We start from the raw sequence: 25,663 nt of genomic DNA on the forward strand, positions 1-25,663 counted from the left end.
ACGCACAACAGTCAAAAAGGAATTCTTCTGAAGATGTCAGACCGGACAAGACAAAACAGATCCTCTCCCCCTTTCCGACATCAACACCGTACCAACAAAGCAAAAGCTAGGACTGAGGGCTAGATGCCTGAATTGTTCCAACAGAACTACACCCATTTATTCATCTCTGAACTGGTAGGGTCCAGTGTACCTGGATAACTAAAGTCCAGTCCCCAGATAAAAATAGATCTGTCGGTACTTTATAATTTTTGCATACTGAAAACTGGTACAGGTATTAATATCACTACACTGTATTAAATTGCAGGGGAAATCTTAATTTTTATTAAGTCATGGTGCATTTTCAAATTTTCTTAATACATTTTTGCTACATAAGCTAGCAAGCTTGATATGGCACGCTACGCCGAACTTATTTGTTACCTACCCACATTTGCCATGTATTCAGGAGCCCGTGGAGTAAGATTGTGCAGTGCTTTGGTTGAAAGTTCTCGAATAACACTGAAGATGTAAAAGCATTTTTTAATTTTTTTGGGTTAGCAATTTAGTAGATGTATTAAAGCAATAATGTCAGGAAGGGACTCCTGTCCCTGACCAAAATAAAGACCCCAGCAATATTAAAAATTACAATATTGTCTGTCCACCCTATGCTTCCCCCTCCCTAAAAAAGCCAGCAAAACAAAACAGTGGACCAAACAGACAGCCTACAGCTAGCTTTTAGCTATATGAATGGAACTTATTGCTGAAAGAGACAAAGAAAAACATAAGTATGGATGGTAGAACCTGAGGGCTCATTCTATGCATTGGCAGGGACGCTACAGTAAACTATTATTATTTCTCATGATGCAAACTATTATCAGCACTGATATAATCTGATTTGCGTTACATATACACATTTTAATCTTCATGAACACTGAATATGACTAAGCACCATCTCTATGCATGAAATATACTTTAATTATGATAATTGTATGGTGATGGTGTTTACCCCTCACATACACTATATACCATATAAATGTGTTTTATTAATCTATTAACAGATTGAGGTCATGGCAAAAAGACAAAATTCATAAAGGTGTTTTAAGTGACAATATGCTAGGGAGGTACAGATGGCATCAGCTACCACTCGTCCTTCCTTCAGTCAAATGCCATTGCAAGCTCTAAGTAAAATTTACAAAAATAATCTAGGAAAGCATGATATGCAGAACAGTCAATTCCAAATATTAAGAATTAGACTTTACGAACTTACCTATCCCAGTGGTTAATCTTCATGTTAACTAAATGATCAATCATTGGCTGTGTATACTCAGGAAAGCCAGCAATATACACACTGAAAAAGAAATGTCCATACAGGGAGTACAGAATCAACATCTGTGTGCATTTTAACACAAGCTACTCCAAAGATTTAAATCCTTTATTTTAAAGCAACCAAAAAAATGACTTAAACATGCCTTCTCCTAAATGAGATGCAACTGAATGAAACAATACAATAGGAATATTTTACAATTCTTGAAAAAAATTTCAATCACTTTTGTAAAACTTTCAGATTCTTTATAAAACTACTATACATATAAAAAGCTTGACAGCAATGAAAAGCAAAAATAAACGTTCAGTTCCCATTGTTAATCTAGAAAATCTAGATGTGTACATTAACTTATACAGTTGTTTCAGACTGGAGAAACGTATTAATGATGTAATCCATAGTACACAGTAAAATTAAGTGATAGAAATGTGCTACATCTTCAAAAATACAATGGTGCAAAATTGAATATGGGTTTTCAATTTGTCCTTTTTAAAAATCAATCATACACAAAAAGCCAATTCTGACAAAAAATGCAAAGTCAAGACCTAAGATGTAAGGGAACACCAGAATTAATTATCTAAGTAGCCTAAACGATTGCCTAACTTTACAGCCACGCTTACTTTCCAATCTTCAGAAGCATCAACTATTGAAAGCTAAGGTCAACAGAAGTTAAATGAAATGTTTTTTCAGTACATCTGATGTATATTAAATAATCTTGGAAAGCTAAACAATCATTAGAATGTGTTTGTGCCAAACCAGCATGCACGAAGGGACAAAATTAAGGACACATGGATTACCTTATTTTCACCTTTTCATATCTTTCGAGTGATTAACTTTACAACCATAACAGCGTTCCATTAATATATGTGTGTATAATTAGAAGAAAAACAAAGACAAAACCCAAATACGGTTGCACGTTACCATACTGATATCTATGTAATACATCAGAAGAGTAAAAATCCTTAAATCCACAGCACAGACCTCAGCCACTTGAGCCAGCAGAGGATATGGAATTACTATCTACTACTGCTATGAGCCCTAGAGGGGGATTAGACAGTTGGTTTAATTGGTTGTTAATGCCAGCAGAGAAATGATAAAATTCATTACTCTCTAGTTCCTTTCCCTGTTCTGGAAGAACACACAACAAGAGATACACTTCCCCTGCCATATTTGAGCACTCTCTTCTTCGCAGTTGCTTTTTGGGTCCTAGTTTTAGCACTCACTATGCTTTCCAACAATCCTTCCTGATAACATTGCTGGTAAGACTTCTGTATCCCACTCAGATTAAGAAGCTTCTTCCTTAACTCTGCTTTTACCAAGCCCAGAATTCCTGTAATCACATAATCTCTTTACTCCCAGTTCAGACAAAATGGGTGTCCTACCTTCCATCCTCAGAAGTAGATTATGATATTTGAGCTGAATCCTCCAAAGAACATCAGCAAGAAGTTTCAAAAGGGCACCCAGGATGAAAAACTTGCATAAAACTACTTCGATTTGAAAGGTAACAAGCAGCTATTTATAGACACACATATATATCACATACATATATATAAAAATATATATGATAGTGCCTCTCTACCAGAATATATCATAATTTATTAACCAAACCCAAATCCAGCTGTAGAAACTGACACATCTTTTTGGGGCTTTTATTGATCAAAGGAACCTGGTAGTACCAACCTTCACACCTGCACAGCTTTCTTTCACATAGTGGCACTATGCTGGCATACAAAGCGTCCCAGGATTGATTTATCTGGGTGGGGGAAGGACAGCTAAAGATTCTAGATCTGGAATATGAGCCTCAAGCAGCTTTTTCCAGCTACATAAATAATTACACCACCTTAAGGCATACCAATCAGAAAGGTCCGTTCTTCCTACCACATCCTAATGATGCACGTTTTCTGTGCAGCCAAATATATGCTTACATACTTTTCCTTTGATGTCACTTAGACAAAAATAAGGAAATAATTAAGTATTGACCCAAATAATTACATCCTGCTTGAAGAGCAAAGTGGTGAAGATTTTTAAAAGTAATATAATGAATGAGATGACAAATACTTTACAAAGAAGAGTTTGATTAATAACACTGAACATGGTTTCAAGGAACTACTGACTGTGTAAGATTAGTTATAAAGAATTTACAAATTTATTCTTTCTCTTGCACAATTTCAAGGCACAAGAGTGGAAGAAAGAAATCAACAGTAAAAATATTTTCACTTAGGTAAGTAACACTCCTACAAAAAACCCTGGAAATCACAATGAAAGGAGTAATAAATAAGCATTTGAAAAAATGATAATTAACAATTCAGCTCTCAAAAAGTAAGGAGAACATAATTAGTCTCCAAGCCAAAATTAGAAGAGAGAGAAAATAAAACCTGCTTTATATATATATAAAACCTCTATAAATTTTGTATATTTTCAACTATCTACTCCTACAAAAAGCCAGAGTTTCAAAAATCCCATTGATGCTATACAGATCCAGAGCAGCATCGAAGCACAAAGCCGCTGCATTGCCCCACCTCAGCCCGGTAGGCGGGAGCTCTGGGGACAAATGTGGGAAGAGGGTGTGGACCCCAGAAGGAATCAGAGTAGGTAAAAGGTGAAGATACATACAGACTGAAATGATTATGCACAAAAGGGACAATATGGAGGTGGACAGGTTAATAAAAAAAAGTGGTCAAGGAGACGATAGAGGGTTCCAGTGCAAATGATCTTAAAGAGCTGCTCATTGAAAGTCACAAAGCTGGCCACAGAGCATAGACCGTCATCTACCTGTTTGCTATTTCTGTTCCCCAAGAATGTAATTTCTGCAAGCCTTTCTAATGCCTTGGCCTCTGAGCAACATGCAAGTCCACAGGGCAATTTATCTGACCTATCTGGTCTGAATCACCTTCTGTAGGTGCCTGTCTCTGCATTGGCTATGGAGAGGCTAGACACCCAGGCTAGACTGTCTGTCTTAGACAACTAAAGCAAGAACCCAGCCCTCAGTCTTTTTAATCTTCTCATGAGGAAGTGCAATCTTATGTTCGTTTTAGTCATCCCGTGTGCCCAGCTTGCCACTGAATTCCCCTGACTTCAGCTTTATTGCATTTTCAGATAGCTGGCCAGAACAGAACACAGTATTCCAAGACAAGCCGCTGATTTATAACAGCACCACACCAGTTTCGGTATTTCCCATTACATTCTCTGCAGACTCCATATTGCAGTGATCAGTTTGGATTTTTTCAAACTCTACTGCATACTGTGGTCAGATTTTCACCAAGCTCTCTCTGAGAAATATAAGCACTCAAGTTAAAGGTCTATGCACAGACCACAAATTCAACAACTGGTGCAAAGTAGTTTTATAAATGGGTATTAGTTTATTTTTTTTACCCACATTACAGTCTATCTGCCATCATAACAGCCCCTCCTTTTACTGTAACTCTTCAAAATCCCCTAGTCTTCTCTAACCTTGACCAGCTTAAGACAGTTTTGTGACACCTGCAAACATTGCCTCTTGGCTGCTTCTCCCATGTAGACAAGGAAATCATGGTCACATTTTCACCATGTTTTATGCATAATAAGCACTTTGATGCAGAAATAAGAAAAATCAAATTTTAACTTATTCAAAAACAACAGTAATAAACATAATGTTCAGTAAGGTGAAACAATCAGACAAATATTTCATTATGTAAAAGAGGTCCCTCATGTTTAGGAAAACTAACGCTTGGAAACTTACCTTATGGTCAGATAACAGTTAACTCTGTTACCAACAGCAAAATAATCAGCTGCGGTTAGAATGTCTATGCCATGTGGAAAAGTGCCCTACAAACATCCAGAAGAGGGGAAAAAAAATAGAAAATATTATTTTAAAAATGTAAAATACTTTCCAAATAAGCAACATAATTGAAGACAAATCTCCTACTACTGTCCAAGCACTGAAAAAAAATACAATTTCGTTTCTAATTTATAGTAAAATCACTTGTACTAAAGAGATAAAGGATATCAGATATATAAACAGCAAAATATTTACCTTCACTTATGAGTCAATGATAAACAGTCAAAGTAAATAGCAGCAGGTAATAGACTATGCAATAGTTATTTTAACACCTTCAAGTCATATCCAAATATATATTTGGTGAATGTATGACTATTTATGTACACAAAAAATGATTTCTCTAAGAGAAGGTTTAGACAAATGTAAACATTTTTTCAGTTTATGTGAACGCACAAGCGTCTGCTGCAAGTTCTATGAAGTATAATATTAGGGATTTAGGCACCAAGAAATGCATCACATATAGAATACATGGGAGTTCAATTACTTCTATTTGTTCCTACTTACACGTATATTTTATGTCTTCTTTATTAATGAACTAAAAATTTGGGGTTATTTAGTTTGTTTTTAAAAAGAACACTGGTCCCCAGCAAAGCATGAAACATTGAATCCAACAGAAGGATCACACTTCTGATATCGCTACTCAAAAAATCCTGGTTTTAGAAGACCAATTCTCTTTCTAAATACGCAATTGCCATCTAAGGTTTATCTTTTTATAGAAGCAATATAATTCAGATATTCAGAATTTTGATTGGCTATGACTGATTTAATATAGTATTACGCAGCACGGCTGTATTTTGGAACGGAGGAGGCAGCATAGACTCCACAAGCCATAATTAAGTACAAATGGAAAACAGCCAACTGAAAGACACTACGCTCACTTACAGAAGGGACAATCATATGATATTTAAGCAATAAGGCTATGTGGAAGTACAGGTTCTGGATATGATACAGTTTTGTTTGTTTACAACTCATTCATCCCTTCTACATTAGGATACAGCCATGCAAAAGTGGTAGGAAATATCTCTAGATCTCAGCCTGAATAATTGAATAAGTGTATATTGCAAGCAGTGGGAAGTTGTCAGCCACTGTGGAGGTCTTATTCTGGGAAAAACCAAGGCCTGGAATCTGAACCAAGAAGCATAGACAGAATATTTCTGGCTTATCCAAGAGACCACCTGCAAGCCCTAATAAAGGTGAAATGAATATACTCTTCAAAAGCCTAATGAAACAATGACTAGGGAGAAAAATGCACACATGAGAAATACCTCAGTATGATCTACAGCCAAACAAGACGATATACAATTGAATATATAAGATTGCATACTGTACATAAGGAAAATCACAGCTAAACAATTTCAATTCTAACTCCTAGTTGGAGCTTGCTACTTATTACTTGGCTGTAAGTGTGCCAATTCGATGCCATCTCACCGAAGGTCATGGTGCCACAGTGCATGTCAGTGAGACAGCAAAATTCTTGAAACCAAGTTCAAGAGTACAGAGGTCATGGTCGATGGGACAGACAGACCTCAGAGGAAAAGCTAACAGTTTCTGTTGTGTCAAAACACTTAAAACTTATTTCTCTAATATAAAAGTTTGTCTTATTAGAAGAATGTGCATTTCTCAAGATTTATGCTTTAAAAAATTCTAAAAATCTTTCAAAGTTTTCATTTACATGAAGTGTAAGTTACAATGGCTGCTTTTGCTGAGGCCATAAAGCAAGCTCTCAGATTGAGGACATGTTGAATTGCAAAGGTGAAGCAGGCAGGAACCAGGAAGAAAGCGAGGTCAACTCTTTTCTCCACCTATTTAGTATCAGCATTGTTACTTCAGATGGAGAATGTGTTTTAGCTCCTTCCAATTCAGAGAAAGGGTGTCTCTTTCAACACATTACATCCAGGTAAAGAACTACAGAGGGTGTATCCACTGATTAAGTAACCATTTTCCTAGGCAGTAAGGAATGGTTCAGTAAAACAACTGAGTTTCTACAGGAACCAACTGTAGGCTGATAGCATTCTCATGCCATGAAGACTTACTATTTCACTGCAAACTCCTCCTTCACATGCTGACATATAAGCTGAAATTGTTGCATGTTCTACCAACACTGACCGATTTGAATCTTGCGTCAAAGCAGATTCAGTAAGCAAGCCTTCTGGTTGTAAACTAACTTAGACTGTGCCCCTCTGATTAAGAAATAAAAAAATCCACAAGACTCTTGCTACATGGAAGCATTTCTAAACCTTCAGCAGCCTGGAGCCCTATCTCACCTGGAACTGAAGTCACAGAAAGGTGTTTACTTCATTCAGTACCTCACAAGTGGCACCAGGCTGAGTTGCTGTGTGATAATTAACCTCTCCAGGGCAGTAACTACAGACCCAGGGAAGAATCACACTGACTTCTACTTATCACAGACCTAGCTGGGTCAGGTCATCAAAAATACCTAGCTTCTTCCTCCTAGTCTTCTTGCCTTGCACCCTTTCTCTGCTAATTAACCTAGTTCCACCTAAAATACACACACCAGTTACGGACACATTGCTTAATACCGGCAGCTCTAAAGGAATAATACACCAGCTCGTAACAGAGAGATCTTCAGGAATGGTATCAGGGAAAGCTAGGCAGCATTTTAACAAAGATCCCTTAAAGAATAGCTTATTGATAAGAAAATTTGCTTTAACCATACTCACATGCCCTGCTCTGTCACAAGAACCGCTGATTCATTCCCCCCCCCCGCCTTTTTTCCTCTAAGTTGTATATTCAGCTTTATTAGTTCCTGATGAGAAACCAGGAAACTTTGAAATCCAAGTCATTACCCTATTCGCTTCTCCTCCAAGGCTGCAAATCAAAGTTGTTTGAGCATTTTAACTACTTAAATGTTGCTAAGTTGCATAGGAACCTACCACAATACTTTTTTTTCAAAGCACTTAAGTACCTCCAAAAGTAACAGATTTCTCAAAATATCTAGACGGTAGCATTACGGTACAATAGGCAAAACCAAATACTGAGTTGAGCCTTAGTGCTTTGTTGTATCTTAAGCCTAGTTCATTGCTGTATCACCAACCACAGCAAAGATTGTGCAGCACACTTCAGCTGTTCCACTTCTAATGAAAACCAGAAAGTCAATGAAACAAAAGAATAACCAAAAAAATCGCTTTTCCTGCCTTGTGTTGCAGTTTGCAAGGTGCATAATGGCCGTCATACATGCTGATTTTGCTTTTCAGAATTACTTATACTTACCAGAAAGCTTATTTTCTTCCGTAACTAGAATACTAGAATAAAACTCACATCTCAGAAAAATATTCCATAAGAACCTGTTTGGTGATAATGCAAATAATTATTTTGGGACATCCTTTTACTCAATTTCTCTGAAGCCACAGCGTCTTAATTTTGATTTTAGGTACTACACGTTTACAGTAACCTCCAAGGCACTAATGAATGAAGATTCAGGAAAGTTACCATACCTGTCTCCCAACATTCTCCTGGAAGGCAGCCTAAGGAACAGAGAACAAACATACCAAAACGAGTCAGGTTTGCTTTTTGATAAACACCAGATGATGAATTCAAAACACACAACAATATAAATGACCCATGGCTTTTCTTTTTTAAATAAAGTAAGCTTTGTCAGTAGAACAAGCCCACGGGGCTTTTTTGTTTCTGCATCTCTATGTTCTGGTGTTCTTAAAGCTGTATGCTGCATGACAGCAGTTTAAGAACGCAAGTTTATTAAACTAGTCACACCCAAAGAGTACTTTTGAGTAGCCACACAAGGCTTCGCACTGGAATTGAAAGGCAATACCCGTCGACAACAGAAATTGAGACAGCTCACTTCTGTCTGACTACTTTAACATAATTTGCCAATAGTAGGCAAAGTTTGATTCTTTGTCAATGAAAACTTCAGGCAAAAAATAACGAGAATGTAATACTGATCTGAAAGATACACATCTGAAAGCATGCCAAAACACTGAAATTACAAAACCTAAAGACAAAATTCATGTATGTTTCTTGTGTTTTGCATTAAATAAACTCAAAATATTGCAAAATGTAACAATACAAACATAAAGTTAATCTCTATTTGTATGGTATACAGAATAAAACCTACTTAACTCACTACTTGGATTTTCTCCCTCTCTCAAAAAAGCCAATTATTTTTTGTTCCTTCAAAGGATATACAATCATAAGTACTAATAAAAACTTCTGTAAATTTTAACTTTTTTCAGAGAGGAGAGATCATCGTTATCTGGACACTTCTCTTCGGGTAGGTCATCTATCTACAAACACAAATCTCCAGTGATGGACAGCACTTGTCCCCTGGCAGTTAATTGATATTTAACATAGAGGGGGGAAGTCCCAGTCTTTACTGAAAATGCCACAAGAACTTTGACAGACAGAGCTTCTCTATTTCCTACATAAAGACAGTATGCATGTGGTAATCCACCTGCAAAAACAAAAGGTTAAGTTAGCTCACGGAGGTATCATACTCTACATACAGAGCAAGCACTCAGAGAACACAGGTGAAGCAAGCCCTAATGAAGCCAGAGACTCTTAGTGCATTGCTGAGGTTATGTCTGTTTAGGGTAATGAGTGCAGTTCCTGTAGACTTGCCCAGGCTAGTTCAACTCCTGCTCGTACTGTATCCATTGCAGGACACGTAGCACAGGCTGACTCCAAACCACTTACCCACCCCCTTGGTGGGTTTCGGAGCCCACCTTAGCCCACTCACAGCTGCAGCCACTCTGCCAGCAGTGGCCCCGAGCTAACCTGTTTAGGATCGCCTCAGGTAGAACTGCATGGGCTATCCTCCGCAGTGGCGGCAGTGTAGATACACCCTTGGGCAACACATAAAGCAGCCTTCCAGAACAGGAACATGAGCTGTAGCAGTGTCCTACGCTTGTTCTTTATTGTATGCTGCAGCCCAGCTTCTGACATGGGGTTTCTTCACCCCCTACCTCTCTACTAACATACGCTCCCAGCCAGGATTTGCTGGGACAGTGTTTCATGTCACCCTGCATCATTTATTTCTTTTTACATACACATTAGCTTTAAATCCCCTCTTACGCTGTTGAGACCTTTTTATGCTACTGAGATCCTTTTACTCAGCACAGGGACGTTTCAGCAAGGATGACACTCAACTATCATATCCAAGGAATTTAACAATGTAATCGCTGCATTACGACTTCTTTTTAAAATGCACTGCTCAGACAAATGCCTTAATGATGCAAAATCTGTAAAGCTTTTTTTTTTTTTCTTTTTCTTTTTAAATCAGAAACTTTTGATATCCAAACAACATAAATCTGGTCTCAAACCAGTGAAACTTTTATTCTACTTACAACACATCCGTAGGCCCAGGACTTAAATATACTGTGGCAAAATAATCAGAAAAAGACGTATAGGGGCTACAGACAATGTTGCAGCAGAACAGCTATTGCACATAAAGATTTCACACAGTTTGTTTACTTAGTGTAGGAATTTTTAAATTCCACCACTATACCCCCATTTCATTTTTTAACTTACTTAGAAAAACAACCATGAAGATCTAAGAAATAGTCCAGCAGCATGGCAAAAATACTTAGAATTCAACTGATGTATTCTAAACATCTCATTTACGTGTTCATTTACACCTAATTGATTAGTTTACCTATAAAAAACATACACCTTTAACCACCACTCACAAAGACAGATGCTAGTATTGCCTTACTATAAATATATTTGTTGATGATTTCAATTTAATAGTCCTGGAGAAAAATAATCAGTTTGTTACAGAGTCTCATGAATTTACAATTCATGAAAGTATGAAGAGAAATATGGTAACTAGCAAATTCCTGTGCACATAGGTCTGTAGCTAGAAAATTTTCCAGTTGCAGACTAAAACTGTATAGCAATGTGTTTCACAGCTGGTTGCTTAGGTTCGTATGCATCACCATGAACCTCTCTTAGCTCCAGCATTGTTGCTGTGCATTTTAAAAATCAAAAGCTAAGGGTGCCTCTTCTGCAAATAAGTTTTCAGCCAGTTATGGGGAAATTTACAATGAAAACCAAGACACTAAAAAAAAAACAAACACGAAAAGTCCTCAAAAGAATGTAAAACCAGAACCCTAGAGTGTTTAGAGTTATATTCGATTTAAGAAGACTTTGTAGACATTACAGATTCCAGCTGTGAAAACTTAAACAGGTTGGTATTCTAGGAGAACAGCATCTAGTCCTAATTTTAACAACAAAAATGTGATATGGTAAATTATTTTTCCTGGGTGTGAAGGAGTATGTTGCACAGAAAAAGTTACAAGGAAAACCATGCCTGCAATATCATTCTGTTAAAGTTTTGGGAGAGAAAGTAAAATAGAAATATGAAAATAATGAAACGTACTGCTCATACAGGTGAAAAGGCGATTTTCTAGAGCTCATTTAATGTTGATAGAATTCCCTCCTTGTTCCTTTAGCACTTTTTATTGTTTCACAGGAGATTTTTCTTCATAATAGTTAATGTTCAGTAACTGAAAATGTTACTATTTCAATCATACTTTCAAACAACTGCAAATTCCTAAAAGAAGCCAAATATTTCAATTGTTTTGTAATAATAATTTTTCATTTTTCATACCATCCCCTTCCAGAGATGGAAAAATTGGATGCAAAGATCTTAAATGAACTGAACATGAACTGAAAAAATATTTAAACATTCTCTAAGTCATGATTTTAAAAACTGTCAACCAACCAAGAGAAAAAAAACCAAACCCAAACCATCTCTAACATGTCAAAGCTGAATGGACCTGAATCTGAGATCACTTATTCATGTGATTATTCCTTACAATGATTATTCATGAAAGAGTTGCACAAGTCAGCTCAGAATGCTTTTGGAGCTTCAAAAGAACAGTCTTGGTTTATTCTCTCTAACCTCAGGGTTCAAAATATCTCTATATGCTGTTTTGTTTTATTGGTGTTCTGCATTTTAATATATTGCATATTGTAATAGATGGAAAATCTAGTAAAACATGTTGTTTATTTAAATATGTATTTAAGTGTAGTAATGATTGGAAATAATTAGGACTCCCAGGTATTTTTCTTCAAAATTGTAGCAATGCCTGGTAAACACAAAATATTTCTTTGCTTGCCTTTCTAAAATAAGAAAAAAGGTTTCAGTACTTTCCTAACTATCCATCAAAACAGCAATTCCACATTTTGACTAGCTCTAAATTAGAATGTCCTAATGAAAAAATTAATTTGACTGGAGATAACTGAATTGCAGAATGCTTGATAGCTTGGTTTAAAGTAGAAGAGGAAAAGGAGAATAAAAAGTACTGTATTTCATATTCATTTGAAATATGGAAGCACAATCTGCACTAAGCTTATAGCATTAGTAAGTGTATCTGGTTTAGCACCATATTTCATGGTCAAACTATCAGTTTATGTTTAAGCGTAGAAACACAATGAAGATTACTCACAGCAATCAGACCAAGCCACTAAAGGTAAGCAGTACACTTGTAGTGGCAATCATGTTAAAAAGAATTCTCCTCTTTGTATACATTAGCACTAATTCCTGAGTCAATTCCTATACAGCAAATAAATAATTTGCTTTTCACTGTCTACACTCCTTAATGTTTTGTACAGTTCTCAGGAAAGCAAAGCTATCTTTATTTTCCTCTAAGGATTTTATTTTAATAAAGTCACTTAAATTAGTCAAGAACAGCAAATTCTAAAGTTTCTAAAATTTAGGAGTTGAAGTTTGGGAGAAAGTAGCATTGCTCATATTCATTATTTGTACAGTATAGGAAGAATATATTATATCAGTACACTGCGATCTACAGCATCTTAGCTTCCATGCTTTGGTTTTAACCTATTTAGACAAAGTGATTTGTGATATGATTACACAAGCAACTGACTCACTTCCCCAGCAATTATGCTGTAGCTTCATTCAACAGCTTAAACTCTCAAGCAGAGGTGTGGCTAGAAAAAATAAGGATGCTATCCAGGTATCCCTGAGAAATCCTCCTTATGTTATAAATGCATTTGCTTTCAAAATTTCAGTCAAAAAATAAGACAGACCTGTTAATTAATTTGCATGTTGCAAAGACTGCCTTTTTTTTTTTTAAATGCATTCACAGTTAAATTCATTCTTAGGAACAGAGACATCTGGTTCTTTGACAAACATTGTTTGGTCCTGTGTTTGAGTTAACACAGTTATAGGGTGGGGCTTTTTACATTTGCATAAGATAATTTATCTGTTGAAACAGACAACTCACACCTTTTTCTTTTTTTTTTAAAGAAACTAAGTCCAATGTATGTAACACATTTACTTAAATTCTCAAAGATAAGATGTCCATTCTTTCTTCTCAAAGTCTGTAACCTCTCCTCCATAAATTCCATTCTCTTAAGACCAACTACACATTCTTTTCAATTCTCAAATGCATAAATAGTTTCTACAGGAAGGTTCCATAGAATATACTTTGGTGTCAGTCCTATTTACTAGATAACAGTATCTGCCTAATGGATTTATCACTTCATTTTAAAAATTCCTAGCAGTATGGAAAGTTTTCTACAGTAACTAGAAATATGTTAGAAGGGGAGATATTATTCTAAAAATTTTCAACTTACCATGATTACAGAGTAACAGTTGATGAACAATTAGAAAAGTGTAACTTCACAAAACTTACCAGCTTGACTTGAAGAAGACAGTGTTTGTATATTATGAATGACCCTTTTGTCTTTGATATTGTGACTAGAAAATGCTAGATAGTTCGATCTTAGATACTTTATCTTATCCATCATGACAACAATACAGCAGATTGTGAACTGTGGCCATAAATCAAGATGTGGATCTGTGGATTATATCATTTAAAATCTAAATTCACATCATATTTCTAAGGATCTAAAAAAGGACTTTTTTGCTCACAGCACAATATATTTGTTATATACTGTAGTTCTACATAGCTAAGTCTACACATTATCACACTAAATGGAAACAAACAAAAAATAACAGAAACATATAAGCTGGAATGTGATCACTTACAGAAGCAGCTCTTCTGCAGTTAACATCACGATCAAATACTGCAGCAATAACCAATGCACTGAGGAAATAACATATTGAGTATTAGCACCAAAAATATGAGAAGAAATGTGTAATGCCATCATTTCAACATTTAGACTCCTAAGCAGAACATGCAGCATTTCCTCTAAGAACTTTACTATTTAAATATACAAGCCTAAACTAAAATTTGAGTTGAATTAACAATGTACTTCCTCATTTCTCTAGTTTGCTGAGGACTTTCCATAGCATAAACAGACAACTGTCATCCTACTGTATCAAAGCAATTTAAGGAGTATGCAATTACGTTTAACTGCATAGAAAGGTATTCTATTTTATACAAAGCAGGAGTTTAAAACTTGGACATAACTATCATGTCTAATGTGAGAATCATACAGTGCAATTTTAAATTAAAACTTGGAAATACAGTTTCTCAATAGCCAAATGCACAGCAAGTTTTATGTAAGGCTTAAGCAAAACTAAAAGTTAAGCAATGGAAACCTGCAGCTATCTCTACAAGAACAATCACATCCTTTAAGTAACAAAAAAAATCAGAAAACAATACACAAAGCCTACTAAAAAGTGACCTGCAAGATAAATTGCAAAGCAGTTTTTCAAAAAAGATACAAAGGCATGATTATACAAAGCTATTTCTTTGTGCATGAAGTCTGGTAACCCTGGACAATTTAATTCTTCTACCTCAAAAGAACTGCTTTTAAAAGATGTGCCACACAGCAGAAGAGAGAGAATATATCCCAGGACACGAAGTCTACAGCTTTAGAAATCCACCTCCAGCATTCAATTAACTTCAGTGACAAATAAACATCACTTCAGGAGAATCATTTAAGCAGAAAATTATTCCTTTCAAACTCTGAAACTCTTCATTACATTATTTATTGACTCCAGGCAAAGCAGGAAATAAATACTGGCTGAAAGTAAACCCACGATAGCTTTGCTTTAGCATAAAGATATTAATTACACTGATAATATCAAACTTCTCTGGGTAGTGGCTATCAGTTTCCTGCAGTGAAGAATACTGTGTTGTTAAAATTCGCTGAAATGCACAATCAATGTTGCCTCTGTAATTTAAGTTTATCTCCATTAAGGAAAACAAGAAACAGAAAGCAAGAATGAAATGAAGATAAACCTCAATAAATTGTTCTAAAGACAGTGAATGCTTTCTTACTGCTACTTGCATGAGCAATCCCTCTCTCTGCCACAAAGACACTAGGTGATTATAAGACAAAAGGAGGTCATCCAAGTGGTAGCAACTGGAAGAGCAAATGTTTAGGAAGCATTCCATTAGGAAGTAGCATACACGGCTAACTGTTGAAAAAGTGCTGGGTCAAACATATCTTCTTCATACCATGTTTGCTAATTTTCTTCTCTGGCATACAGAGAAGCTTAAAAATAATTTCAAAAGGACATTTAAGTAGTATATAGTTTTAATTATATGAATGGCTCCCATAAATCTATTAACTACAGAAGAGAACATTCAAAACTAAGGAATTGGATGAAAACCATCCTGGAAAGCAAAAAGAAGCAAATTTCTGCCTGATGTTTCTGATTATACAGAATAGAAGATAAAACATTATTTTGTCAGCTTTGCAGTATTTCAATATTGTTCTCTTCTAGAAAAAAAAGAAACAAACCACCACCAATAAAACCTTCATCAAGGCAGGAGGCTCAGAATCCAGAGTGTTGCCCTCACTCTGCCAAAGGTACCCTGAAGTTAAGCATTGCAGAGTATTGCAGAAGAGCTGTGCTGCGTCAGACCAAAATCCTTCCAAGTCATTGTCTTGTCTCCAGCCGTGGCCCAAAAGGGACACTCAGGGATGACTGTAAGGATCTACACACTAAATATTAACATACTGATTGGAAGGATTATGCAGTCTTTTCAAACTGGAAATGTTAAAAGACCATTGCTGGAGAATGAACACTGCTCTTGAAATTTCTTATTTAGACTTAAAATGTGGTTTACTAAATATAATGGAAAACAGTTTCAGGTTGTTATACACAAGAGTTCAAATCAAATTTTAGTTTTCCATTTTTTCTTATTCTTCTGTTACCTTAAGACAAACCTGTATAAGTAAAACCAGCAAAACAACATACTGTCTATGTGATGCCACCTGAGTTACTCAGTGCTGCAACTCAGTACCATGTTTAAGAAAAACAAAACAAAAAACCCCAGGAATTTTGTCACTGCCCCCGTAGCCCCATTATATTTGTAAGTCACACTGTAGTCACTTTCTTATGTTAATCCTTTTAACAGAAGTATTTTAAACTTATCAAACTACACAAATAATTTTTTCCAGTTAATTCCTATTTGAAAATGCAGGCACAGTCTGCCTTAACACAGGGATTAGCAAGGAAAGCAACATGTCTAAGATGAAACATGTCTAAGGTGTCTTCACCTGTCTGCTTTGTCGTGGGAGTTTATGTGATACTCCACCAGGATTTCCTAACATAAAGAAACTGTTTATGTCAAACAAAGTGGGATATTTTTTTAAGCTAGTTAAAGAATCATGTCTTGACTTGCCTGAAACGTACCACACCTGACTACTAACAGGTAGAGCAAAGAATGGCTTTGCATCTTGCAGTCTCTATGAAACACCTTTTGTAGTTCCTTGAGGTATATTTAGCCTGTATGCATGACAAGCAGTTAAGTGTACAAAAAACACAAATGGACTTTAAAAAGCAAGTTGCAATTCTCCCAGTGAACTAATAATTCTCCTTTTCTTCCCTCTCCCTTCCCCTCTCCCCCAAGTACTCACTTCACTGGCTTCAGGGGAAGTTAAAAGGACTCAAAGTATGGTAGCGGCTCACAGCCTCAGCCCAACACTGATCTCGTTACCTTCCCCTGACAAGGCAGAAAGAATCAGAGAGCAGAGGCCAGCCAGGTGACAGACATCAGAACACAGAAATATCGGGTTACTCTCTCCTTAGAAGCACCAGAGGTACCAGACAATAAATCTGAACTTCCTTTACCACCTGTAGCAGGCACTTCTAGTCTACACTAGTCACAAACAGCAAGAAGCTTATCCTATTGCTAACCTCTGAGAATTTGCTACTATTAATTCAAGCATACCACCCTGAAGCTGTGGGAAGAAAAAAAATAAACTCTCAAACCTCTTGCCAATTTGGCACAAAATCAAAATTTCCTTCCTGAGCCCAAAAAAGGGAAAAAGACGTCTAACGTGTAACAGGACAAAAACCTCTCCTCCTTACTATACATTAGGGAAGGGAAGGCATAATAATCATGAAAAGCAAAACGGTTGTGAACAATCTAAACAAGTTCAGAAAAGGAGGCGAAACCGAAGTCAGACCTAAGTCTGTTGAGAGCCGCTGCTGCACACAGCCCTTTCTGCACCTCTTCGATCATGCCAGCACCCCAACTGGAATGGCTACACAGCGAGCTTGATGATGAAAAGAGATCTAGGCTCAATTAATTTTTCTTTTGCTAGCTTTTTTTTTTTTTTTTAAAAAACAGAGAACTCCCTCATTCTCTTTATCACATGCAGCTGTGCTACACTCAACTGCAGGAGCCATGGTGGTGAAGGAGCAAGCAAAAGAGCCTGCTTCAGCCAGCACTGGTAGGGGAAAAAGCCCTTCAGACTACAGCCTCAGATTTAGTTCCTCCTGTTTCTCTAGGCAAGGAGAAGGTCTGAAGAGAAGGAGAAATGCAGTGGCCATTCCACTTCCACTGCATACTTTCCCAGCCCCTCTAACCCAACTCACACCGACCTCTTACACCTTCTGCTAAGCCACCCAACATCCTACATGGTTCAGTGTGTTACTCCAATCCCAAAGTTTTGGGATAAAATGATGAAAGTATAATAAATACACATGTAGAAAAGAACAATAAGAAAAATGCTTAGAAAGGGATTACAAATGCTGCTATTAAAAATGGCATATGATGCCCCTGCAGGAAATAACTTTACACAGGTGCAAGACACAGTAGGCACATAACTCTCTTCTGAAGGCAACATTCAAATACATGAAAGAAGAAAGCTATTCTCAATGTTTCATCATGGTACAAGATGTAGCTCAAAGCAATGCTTCAGATTTCCCCAATTCTGCAGGACAATCTTGCCCTGGAGCAAGCTACATCATTCATCCATAGCCACACCTTCCTTTTTTTCCCCCCCCCTCTTCAAAAACAACGCACAACCGCAGGGAAGACAAAGCCTCCTGCACTCCTACACTGTACGCACTATTTGTATTAGTATTCTGCTGAACGGGAGATAGCAATTAGATCTTTCTAAATGACGATTAATTTATTGATTACCTACACCATCGAATGACAGATTAATGAAACTACATTCTGACTATGCAACAGTTCCAAATAATTAAGATAGCCAGCAACAATTTAATCACTATAATTGTATAATAGACTAGAACTATGCTTTCCTTTTTATTTTTCGTTTAGGTTTTAAACACAACAGCTCAGCTTAGTGTGCACCTGCCACTCTACAGACAGTAACTTCCACACCCAAGGGGGCAGGAATCAAATTACCTGTGTTTCCAAGTTATTAAATTATGTTTAACTTTCCTCACAGGTAAGCTTAAAAAGAGAATATGCGTGTAGAGACTGGGAGAGAAAAAACTGTGGGTCAAGTAGTGCTTTTATAAAGATATGCTTGAATAGCAACTTCAGTACATGCATTCAAAACGTACTAACGTTATCCTGCAATAAAAGTGAAGTTTCATCTACTTTACCATGGATTTTCTTTTTGTGGTCCTTTAGTTTGAATAGATCAGGCAAGGTTTTAGAAATCCCTTTAATTAGACTTTAAAAAAAAAAAAAAAAAAGAGTAAGTGTATCTTCTTAAAATATGGATAGGGACAAATACTGACCTGTAAGAATACGAGCAAGTACTATCAGAAATACTCTCTTTTTTTCCTTAAAAGAGTGGTAAGGTCAGGAAGGAAAAGGGCTGACCTATGATCTACAGCAATCTAAGTTTGCAACTTCAATATTCCAACAATTTCATCACTTAATAATAGAACATTCATAAGAAAGCAGAGAAGAAACAGCTATCACTGCATATGGAGATAGGTATTTCTTTTAAAACATTATCATAGATTTTACTAAAAAAAATATGACTCTATGCAGTTTAAGGTGATTTTTCACTAGTCAAAAGTGAAATATTTATGTGCCTTGACTCCTGAAAACACAGAAAACAGTGTCTTTCCACTACATGATGATACAACTTTGCAGGCAAGAAAAGGACAAAAAAAACCCCTAAAACAAAAAACCCACCACCAAATTACCCCTCTGCTTTAATTTATAACTACTGTACCACAGTCTGAATGGGCTGTGGGGCAGGACCCAGTTCAAGTAGCATACTTCTTCTGTATTTTGGTACCCAAGTGCGTTTCCCAACCAGATATACTACCATGTGCCAAAGGCCATGACATGAAGTACGAAGACGTGAAGCAGCTCACTCAACAACTTCTAGTTACCGCCAGTGTGCTTACTCTACCACAATGACTGCCCTGCCTTTCCAGTCTGAGTGTAGCAACCAGCTACTTATGCTCCAGGTTCAGCATTATCTGTGTTCCTCCAGCCAGTCGAAGAGCAACATTAAAGACTGTGAAGGATAAACCATTGGCAATTTCTAGCACCAAGACAAAGCCAACAGTGCAGGATCGCAATCACTCATCATGGTTTTTTAAGGAGGTAGTATTTTCCTTTCAGGTAAATGGTTTATTTTTTTTTCTATAAGACTCTAATAGTTTGTATTCTTACATAGGCAGATGTTTTTGCTGTGTAATTCAGCTCACAATGGATATTATGTACTTTCTTCCAAGATGCTGAGTTCTGCATTTTTTAAGGGTAGCAACAATTTGCTTGTGGCTAGAAGTATGACTCTTCTTTAAGTAAAACAGTGACACACCTAAGGCTAGATTTAAAAAAAAGCTGTATGTAATTATCGGCTTGCTGACACAATAGGTGAAACTGTGTGTCATACTTTATTTGAATATTTTTTTTCACCGTTTCTCTTTGGAGTGGCAATTCTACCTTCAAGAGTTGATTATATTTAGAAAAGGTATGGCCAACATAACTACAAAGATTTTTTTAATAAAGCCTTACTATAGCATTAATACTTGCTAAAATACTGTGCAGCTTTGTTAGAAAACTAAGCATATACAAACCACAACACCTTACAACTGATCGTAAGCAATTTTCAGCTTTCCCCTTGCTGTCCACCCCACGTTTCTCTCCACTCCACCAACTTATTCCAAACAACTGAAGCTGTTGAAGCTGGCACAGCCACAGTGTTAATTGGTATTAATAGGTAGAAGATAATTATTTTCACTTGACATTTTCCTAAAAAGAAAAAAAGACTGTTTCCAGAACAGTGTGAAAGCTAAAAAGAAAGGATCTTCTTCAGAAACATAACTGTATTCTTACTGGTCTGTAAGTTCCCACTAGCAGCTCTGTGACAGTAAAACAAAATACCACAAACCATGAAAAATCAAAACTGTGAGCTTGCATCTAATGTATGGAGAACAAGATTGTTTGTTGTTTCACCATGGTAGGATGAAAGGAGTAAAAGAAATATATTGCTCAAAGCATCATGAGCAGAAGAAAAATTCTGATAAAGAGAACAGATAAGACCTCTGTCTGCTGACCAAATCTACAAAAAGCATCAGTTTTGAACCAGACTATAGTGTTGGTATGGCTATACTCATCCTGAAGATTTGCTCGCAGCGAGAATATAAATGTATTCCTGCTAGTTTAAAGATAGCAGTTAATAACCCTGCACAACTGATAACAGTCTGCTAGGAACATTTGTTAACATTCTGGTCATGGGGGTCAGTCACTGTGTCATTACTGCTACCATCACCTGTGCTGGTTAGATTAAAAATAGGAATACAACCCAAGATGTAATCACATGATTATTTCACTCCGCAAACACAACTTTAGGTACCTTTATGTTAAGAATTTCATACTATATATATAGTTTACCATGAACTCAGCTAGAAGTTAGTTAAATACGACCCTTCAAAATACCGTATTTCTTTAATAACTTACTATGGCAAATATCACCATTTCTAGCATGCTTAACTGAAGCAGGTCTATTCTGGAGCACCACATGTTCTTTCTGAAAGTCATCCCGAAACAGTGGATGGCATCATGTTCTAGCATGGCTTGGTGTTACAAGACTCCTCTCCTTTAGTATCTATGCTATTGTAGACACAACATGAAACTTTTATCAGAGACACAAGGCTAAGACTTCTTCGATTTTTTTTGTCTGCTTACTTCAGAGAAAAGACATGACAGCTTAAAAGAAGAAGAAAAACAGCATTTGGCCTTCAGAAATTTGACAGCAGGTTCTTAGACAGAAAGATTTTATCAAGGTCTCAAAAAACCCCAGGAGCAAGTACCACACAGATAAGAGAGATTGTGGTGCGACCCTGCGTTAAAGGACCAGCACTGGAAAGTGAGGATACAAGGATGAAGAACAGCAGAGACCAGCAAGGGCACAGTGCACCAGGATCAAGGAATAAAAATCATTATGTAGGGCTTACAGACTGTCCCAGAGAACTTTAAAAGCGTGTTTTAAAGAAGAAAGAAAAAGTTGCATATTCTTTGGGAACTTGCTGAGCTAAGTTAAGTAATTCTGTGTTTCCAAACAAGGCTTTTTGGATGAGATTGAAATAGTTCTGTCAGCAATCTGGAAGCAAGGCAGCCCCTAGAAATCAAACCAGATATACATGACCACAAATCACTGTATAGGCCAAAAGTTGTTGTTGTTTTTTTTAATTCCTTTTAAAAAAGATAATACTAAATGACTACTGATCAAAACCCCTGCGATGGAGACAAAGATGCCCGAGTTGCTGCTATCAATAGTTGTACTAAAAGTCTGCCAAGAAACTGTTAGAAGCTACCTCTTTGTGTTTGCAGTGCAAATCACCCATTAAAGACACCCTGAAATGTCAGCCGGTGTGCTGCCAATAAAAAGACTAAATGCTAAGAAGAATCCCATAAGCGAATAGGAGGAAAAGCACGAGATAAAAGAAAAAGGTAAAACCAATTTGTATCTGCAAAAATTTCACCAGTATTAAGTGAAGAGTTGCACTAAACTCTAGTCCACGATTTCAGTATCACAGATTTTGATTTGGAAATCTTTTGAAAATGCTACTTTTGAAAGTCTTTTGAAACAGAAACCACAGATTGAAAAAGAAGTGCATGCATGTGTTTCCATTCAATTGTAAGTAGAGTTTAGTACCATGCTCATTCTGGACTGAGGTACTCTATAAAAACAGAAGGTATCAAAAGAGAAAAAAAATTCTCTTATGTATTTGTTAAAGTTAACTAAACCCCCTTATTAGTTATAATAAACCCGCCATTATTAAAAAGTGATATGTTGCTAAAAATTCAGAATCACTGTGTAGAGCTCAAGTTCCTACCACTTTCAGAAACTGGAAGTAATTTTATTACTCAAAATAATCTTTGGATTGGAATACTTCAAAGCAAAAAGTATAAATTGTACGGAAGAACCAGGAGACTCCAAAATTAATATTTAGAGAAGAGCTGAAGTGTAGTTTATTCTTTTAGCCCTAATCTGCTCAACTGGCAAGTTGTAAGCTGGTCAATGCTATATTCTTTGCACAATACCCCTCTGACAAAGCACCAAAACTCCTGGATCATTAGAATCAAGTGTTCACCTGAAAAGGTAAGACATAACTTTCTGTAAGTCTTCTCTTCTTCTAATATTCTGAGCTCTTTATGACTCCATAATGCAACTCCCCTATTTTAGAGTGGTTTGCTATTTCTACCTCTGTGTCCTGGTTTCGGCTGGGATAGAGTTAATTTTCTTCCTAGTAGCTGGCATAGCTCTGTGGTTTGGATTAAGTACTAGAAGAATGTTGATAACTCACTGATGGTTTGGTTGTTGCTGAGCAGGGCTTACACCAGTCAGGGGCTTTTCAGCTTCCCCTGCTCTGCCAGGGGCACAAGAAGCTGGGAGGGAGCACAGCCAGGAGAGCTGACACCAACTGGCCCAAGGGCTATTCCAGACCATAGGGCATCATGCTCAGGGGGAACTGGCCAGGGGAGAGCAATCACTGCTCAGGAACAGGCTGGGCATCGGTCAGCAGGTGGTGAGCAATTGCATTGATCATCGCTTGTTTTGTATATTCTGTATATTCTCTAACCATTATTATTGTTATTCTTTTTCTCTGCTGCTTTATTAAACTGTCTTTATCTCAACCCACAGGTTTCACTTTTTTTCTGATTCTCTCCCCCATCCCACTGAGGGAGGGGGGGAGTGAGTGAGAGAGCGGCTCTGCAGTGTTAAGCTGCCTGCCAGGTTAAACCATGACTAAGGTTCCAAATCCTCTTAAACTTCCTGAATCTGTTTCGCTGAGCTAACCACAAAGCAGGTGATCAAGCAGACAACCGATGACACCCCCTAACCCAAAGCCTCCACTAATTTCTCTGAATCTTCTTACAATTAATTTCTTTGGATTTTTCTTTGGTTTTCTTATGACAGATCAACAGAAGGAAATGAAGTCATCACACGTGATAAGTAAATATTTCGATGCATTTCAATCCAAAAAGCTACACTGCATCATACTGCAACAGGAAGAAATTTTAGACTTCAACAATTACAAGGAAAGGCAATGGTATTGTTTATGTCATCATCATCCTACCCGTATTCAATTATTTATCTTTAAGACATTTAGGTTATCTGTTAGCATGAACTAATGAACTTTATTAAAAGTTATCATAGAGAAACAAAAATATCCATTCTTTGGTGAACAATATCCAGAGATAATGAATTTCATTCATGTTATATGGGACACACCAGCTACTCTTTAAGTATGAAGGTATTTCACCTAAACACATGTATCACTTTTGGTCAATATCTAATTTTAAATGTCTTAAAGATAAAACATTAAAATCCTAGATTAACAACTTCTAGAAGATACAGAATGAAACTATTAGATTAACTTCTAGCTCCTTCCTAATTTAGAATAATTTTTAAAACTAACTGTAATCAGTTCAGTTTCTTATTGCCACAACTTACCTTGAAATATGATTAATAAATGGTATCAGTTCTGCAGGATCATAAGCACGAGCAAAGGCCCAGCACACATAGCACGCTGCATCTCTCACGTTGGAACCCACGCTGCATGCCCCCCTCTTCTCGTCATATGTCAGCGCTTTCAAAATGACAGGAACAACTGTTAAATTAAAAAAAAAAAAAAAGTATGAAAGCAACGATTAGGACCATACAGTGAACCAAAAAAAACCTGTATAAAAGCATTCAGTGATCATTAGAGAAAAGACACAGGGTGAGGCTGTGTGTTCTGAAAGAAAAGAAAGCATGGCTCTAACACATGCTAATTTTGAAGTTGAGTACAAAGAAGAGTTGGGGTTTTTAGTACACTATTTTGTTTCTTTGCCAGTAGCAGTTTATTTTTTTATTTCCTTTACATATAATTCAATGAGGATTAAAGCAAGCTGGCTGCGTAAGAAGTAACACTGATATAATTTATTACTCAGTGATAAACATTCAGAAGTCAATGTAATTTTAAAATGCAAAATCTTAAAGTGTCCATTTTTTAAAGTACTGGACTTTAAATATTACAGCAGCATCTATCACTAGAAAAAATATTTCTTAAGTAGTACACTATTGTAACTACCATAAAAGAATCAGTATCCACCTATTAGCAGGCAACTTTTATAACGGTAGAAGTCCTAATATGACAAATTCTTCTTAATTAACAATGCTTGTGAATCATCAATATATCGATCTTGAAAGGGACTTAAGCAGTTTTTGCACAATCGTAAAGCAAAGTGACGCATTTGACATTATTCCTGCATTAAGCAAGTAAGCTGTGGTATTTTATTCCCCGTAGAGCTGTTATTTTGAGTGACTTCAATGCAGTGTTTTAAGCTTGAACCTATCAGCACTGCCAAACTGCACAGATCATAAATACAGAATATGTATAAAACGGCAGTGTAACCTAGAAACGCGAACAGGTGGGGTTTACTCTCATTTCTGCTTAGACATCCAAAACGACAGTGACGACTGCATGCCTCTTCACTAGCATATCATGATTTAATGCAAGACTGGAAGCCTTTGATGAAGGAAAACAGTATTTAAAAAAAAAAAAAAAGTCAGTCTTTTTTCCTCTTATCAGTCATGTTAATTACATTGATTTCAGCAACATATCAGTTTTTGTTAGACAGTGATAAAAAAAAGATGGAGATACTTGCATCCTGAACAGCAATATGGAATCATGCACTGCACTTCAGAACATACTCAAAGTGCATTAAATTGACTCTAATGCCAAAATTTGCAAATACTGTCTCATAAGGCCCAGTGGAGAGATTCAAGAAAAAAGCAGCTGACAGCCATCCTGGGAAGGTGCCTTTTATTTCTCAATCACGCTTATTTGGGATGGTGAGGACAGGGAGGGACACTAAAACACAGGACAACATTTAACAGGAACTGAAGTATAGCCCAGACTATTAATGCTACACATGATGAATCCAGCTAGTTACAGAAATTGGAGAAAA

At 36.6% G+C, this 25,663-nt stretch overlaps 1 protein-coding gene across 3 annotated transcripts in view; it reads right to left on the reverse strand.

Moving 5' to 3' along the window:
• The window catches only part of TBCD (tubulin folding cofactor D), a 130,610-nt gene that overhangs the window by 52,120 nt on the left and 52,827 nt on the right, over positions 1 to 25,663 (reverse strand). For all 3 annotated transcript variants that reach the window (XM_035893406.1, XM_035893405.1, XM_035893407.1), the window contains exons 14-19: positions 24,165 to 24,321; positions 14,107 to 14,164; positions 8,570 to 8,599; positions 5,016 to 5,101; positions 1,244 to 1,324; positions 422 to 495 (exon numbers count right to left, since the gene is read on the reverse strand). In XM_035893406.1, coding sequence (XP_035749299.1) covers positions 422 to 495; positions 1,244 to 1,324; positions 5,016 to 5,101; positions 8,570 to 8,599; positions 14,107 to 14,164; positions 24,165 to 24,321 — 486 coding nt within the window. The remainder of the gene's footprint in view (positions 1 to 421; positions 496 to 1,243; positions 1,325 to 5,015; positions 5,102 to 8,569; positions 8,600 to 14,106; positions 14,165 to 24,164; positions 24,322 to 25,663) is intronic.

The sequence above is a fragment of the Egretta garzetta genome, unplaced genomic scaffold, assembly GCF_000687185.1.
Source record: "Egretta garzetta isolate BGI_Z169 unplaced genomic scaffold, ASM68718v1 scaffold34, whole genome shotgun sequence".
In the NCBI taxonomy this organism is placed as follows: Eukaryota; Metazoa; Chordata; class Aves; order Pelecaniformes; family Ardeidae; genus Egretta; species Egretta garzetta.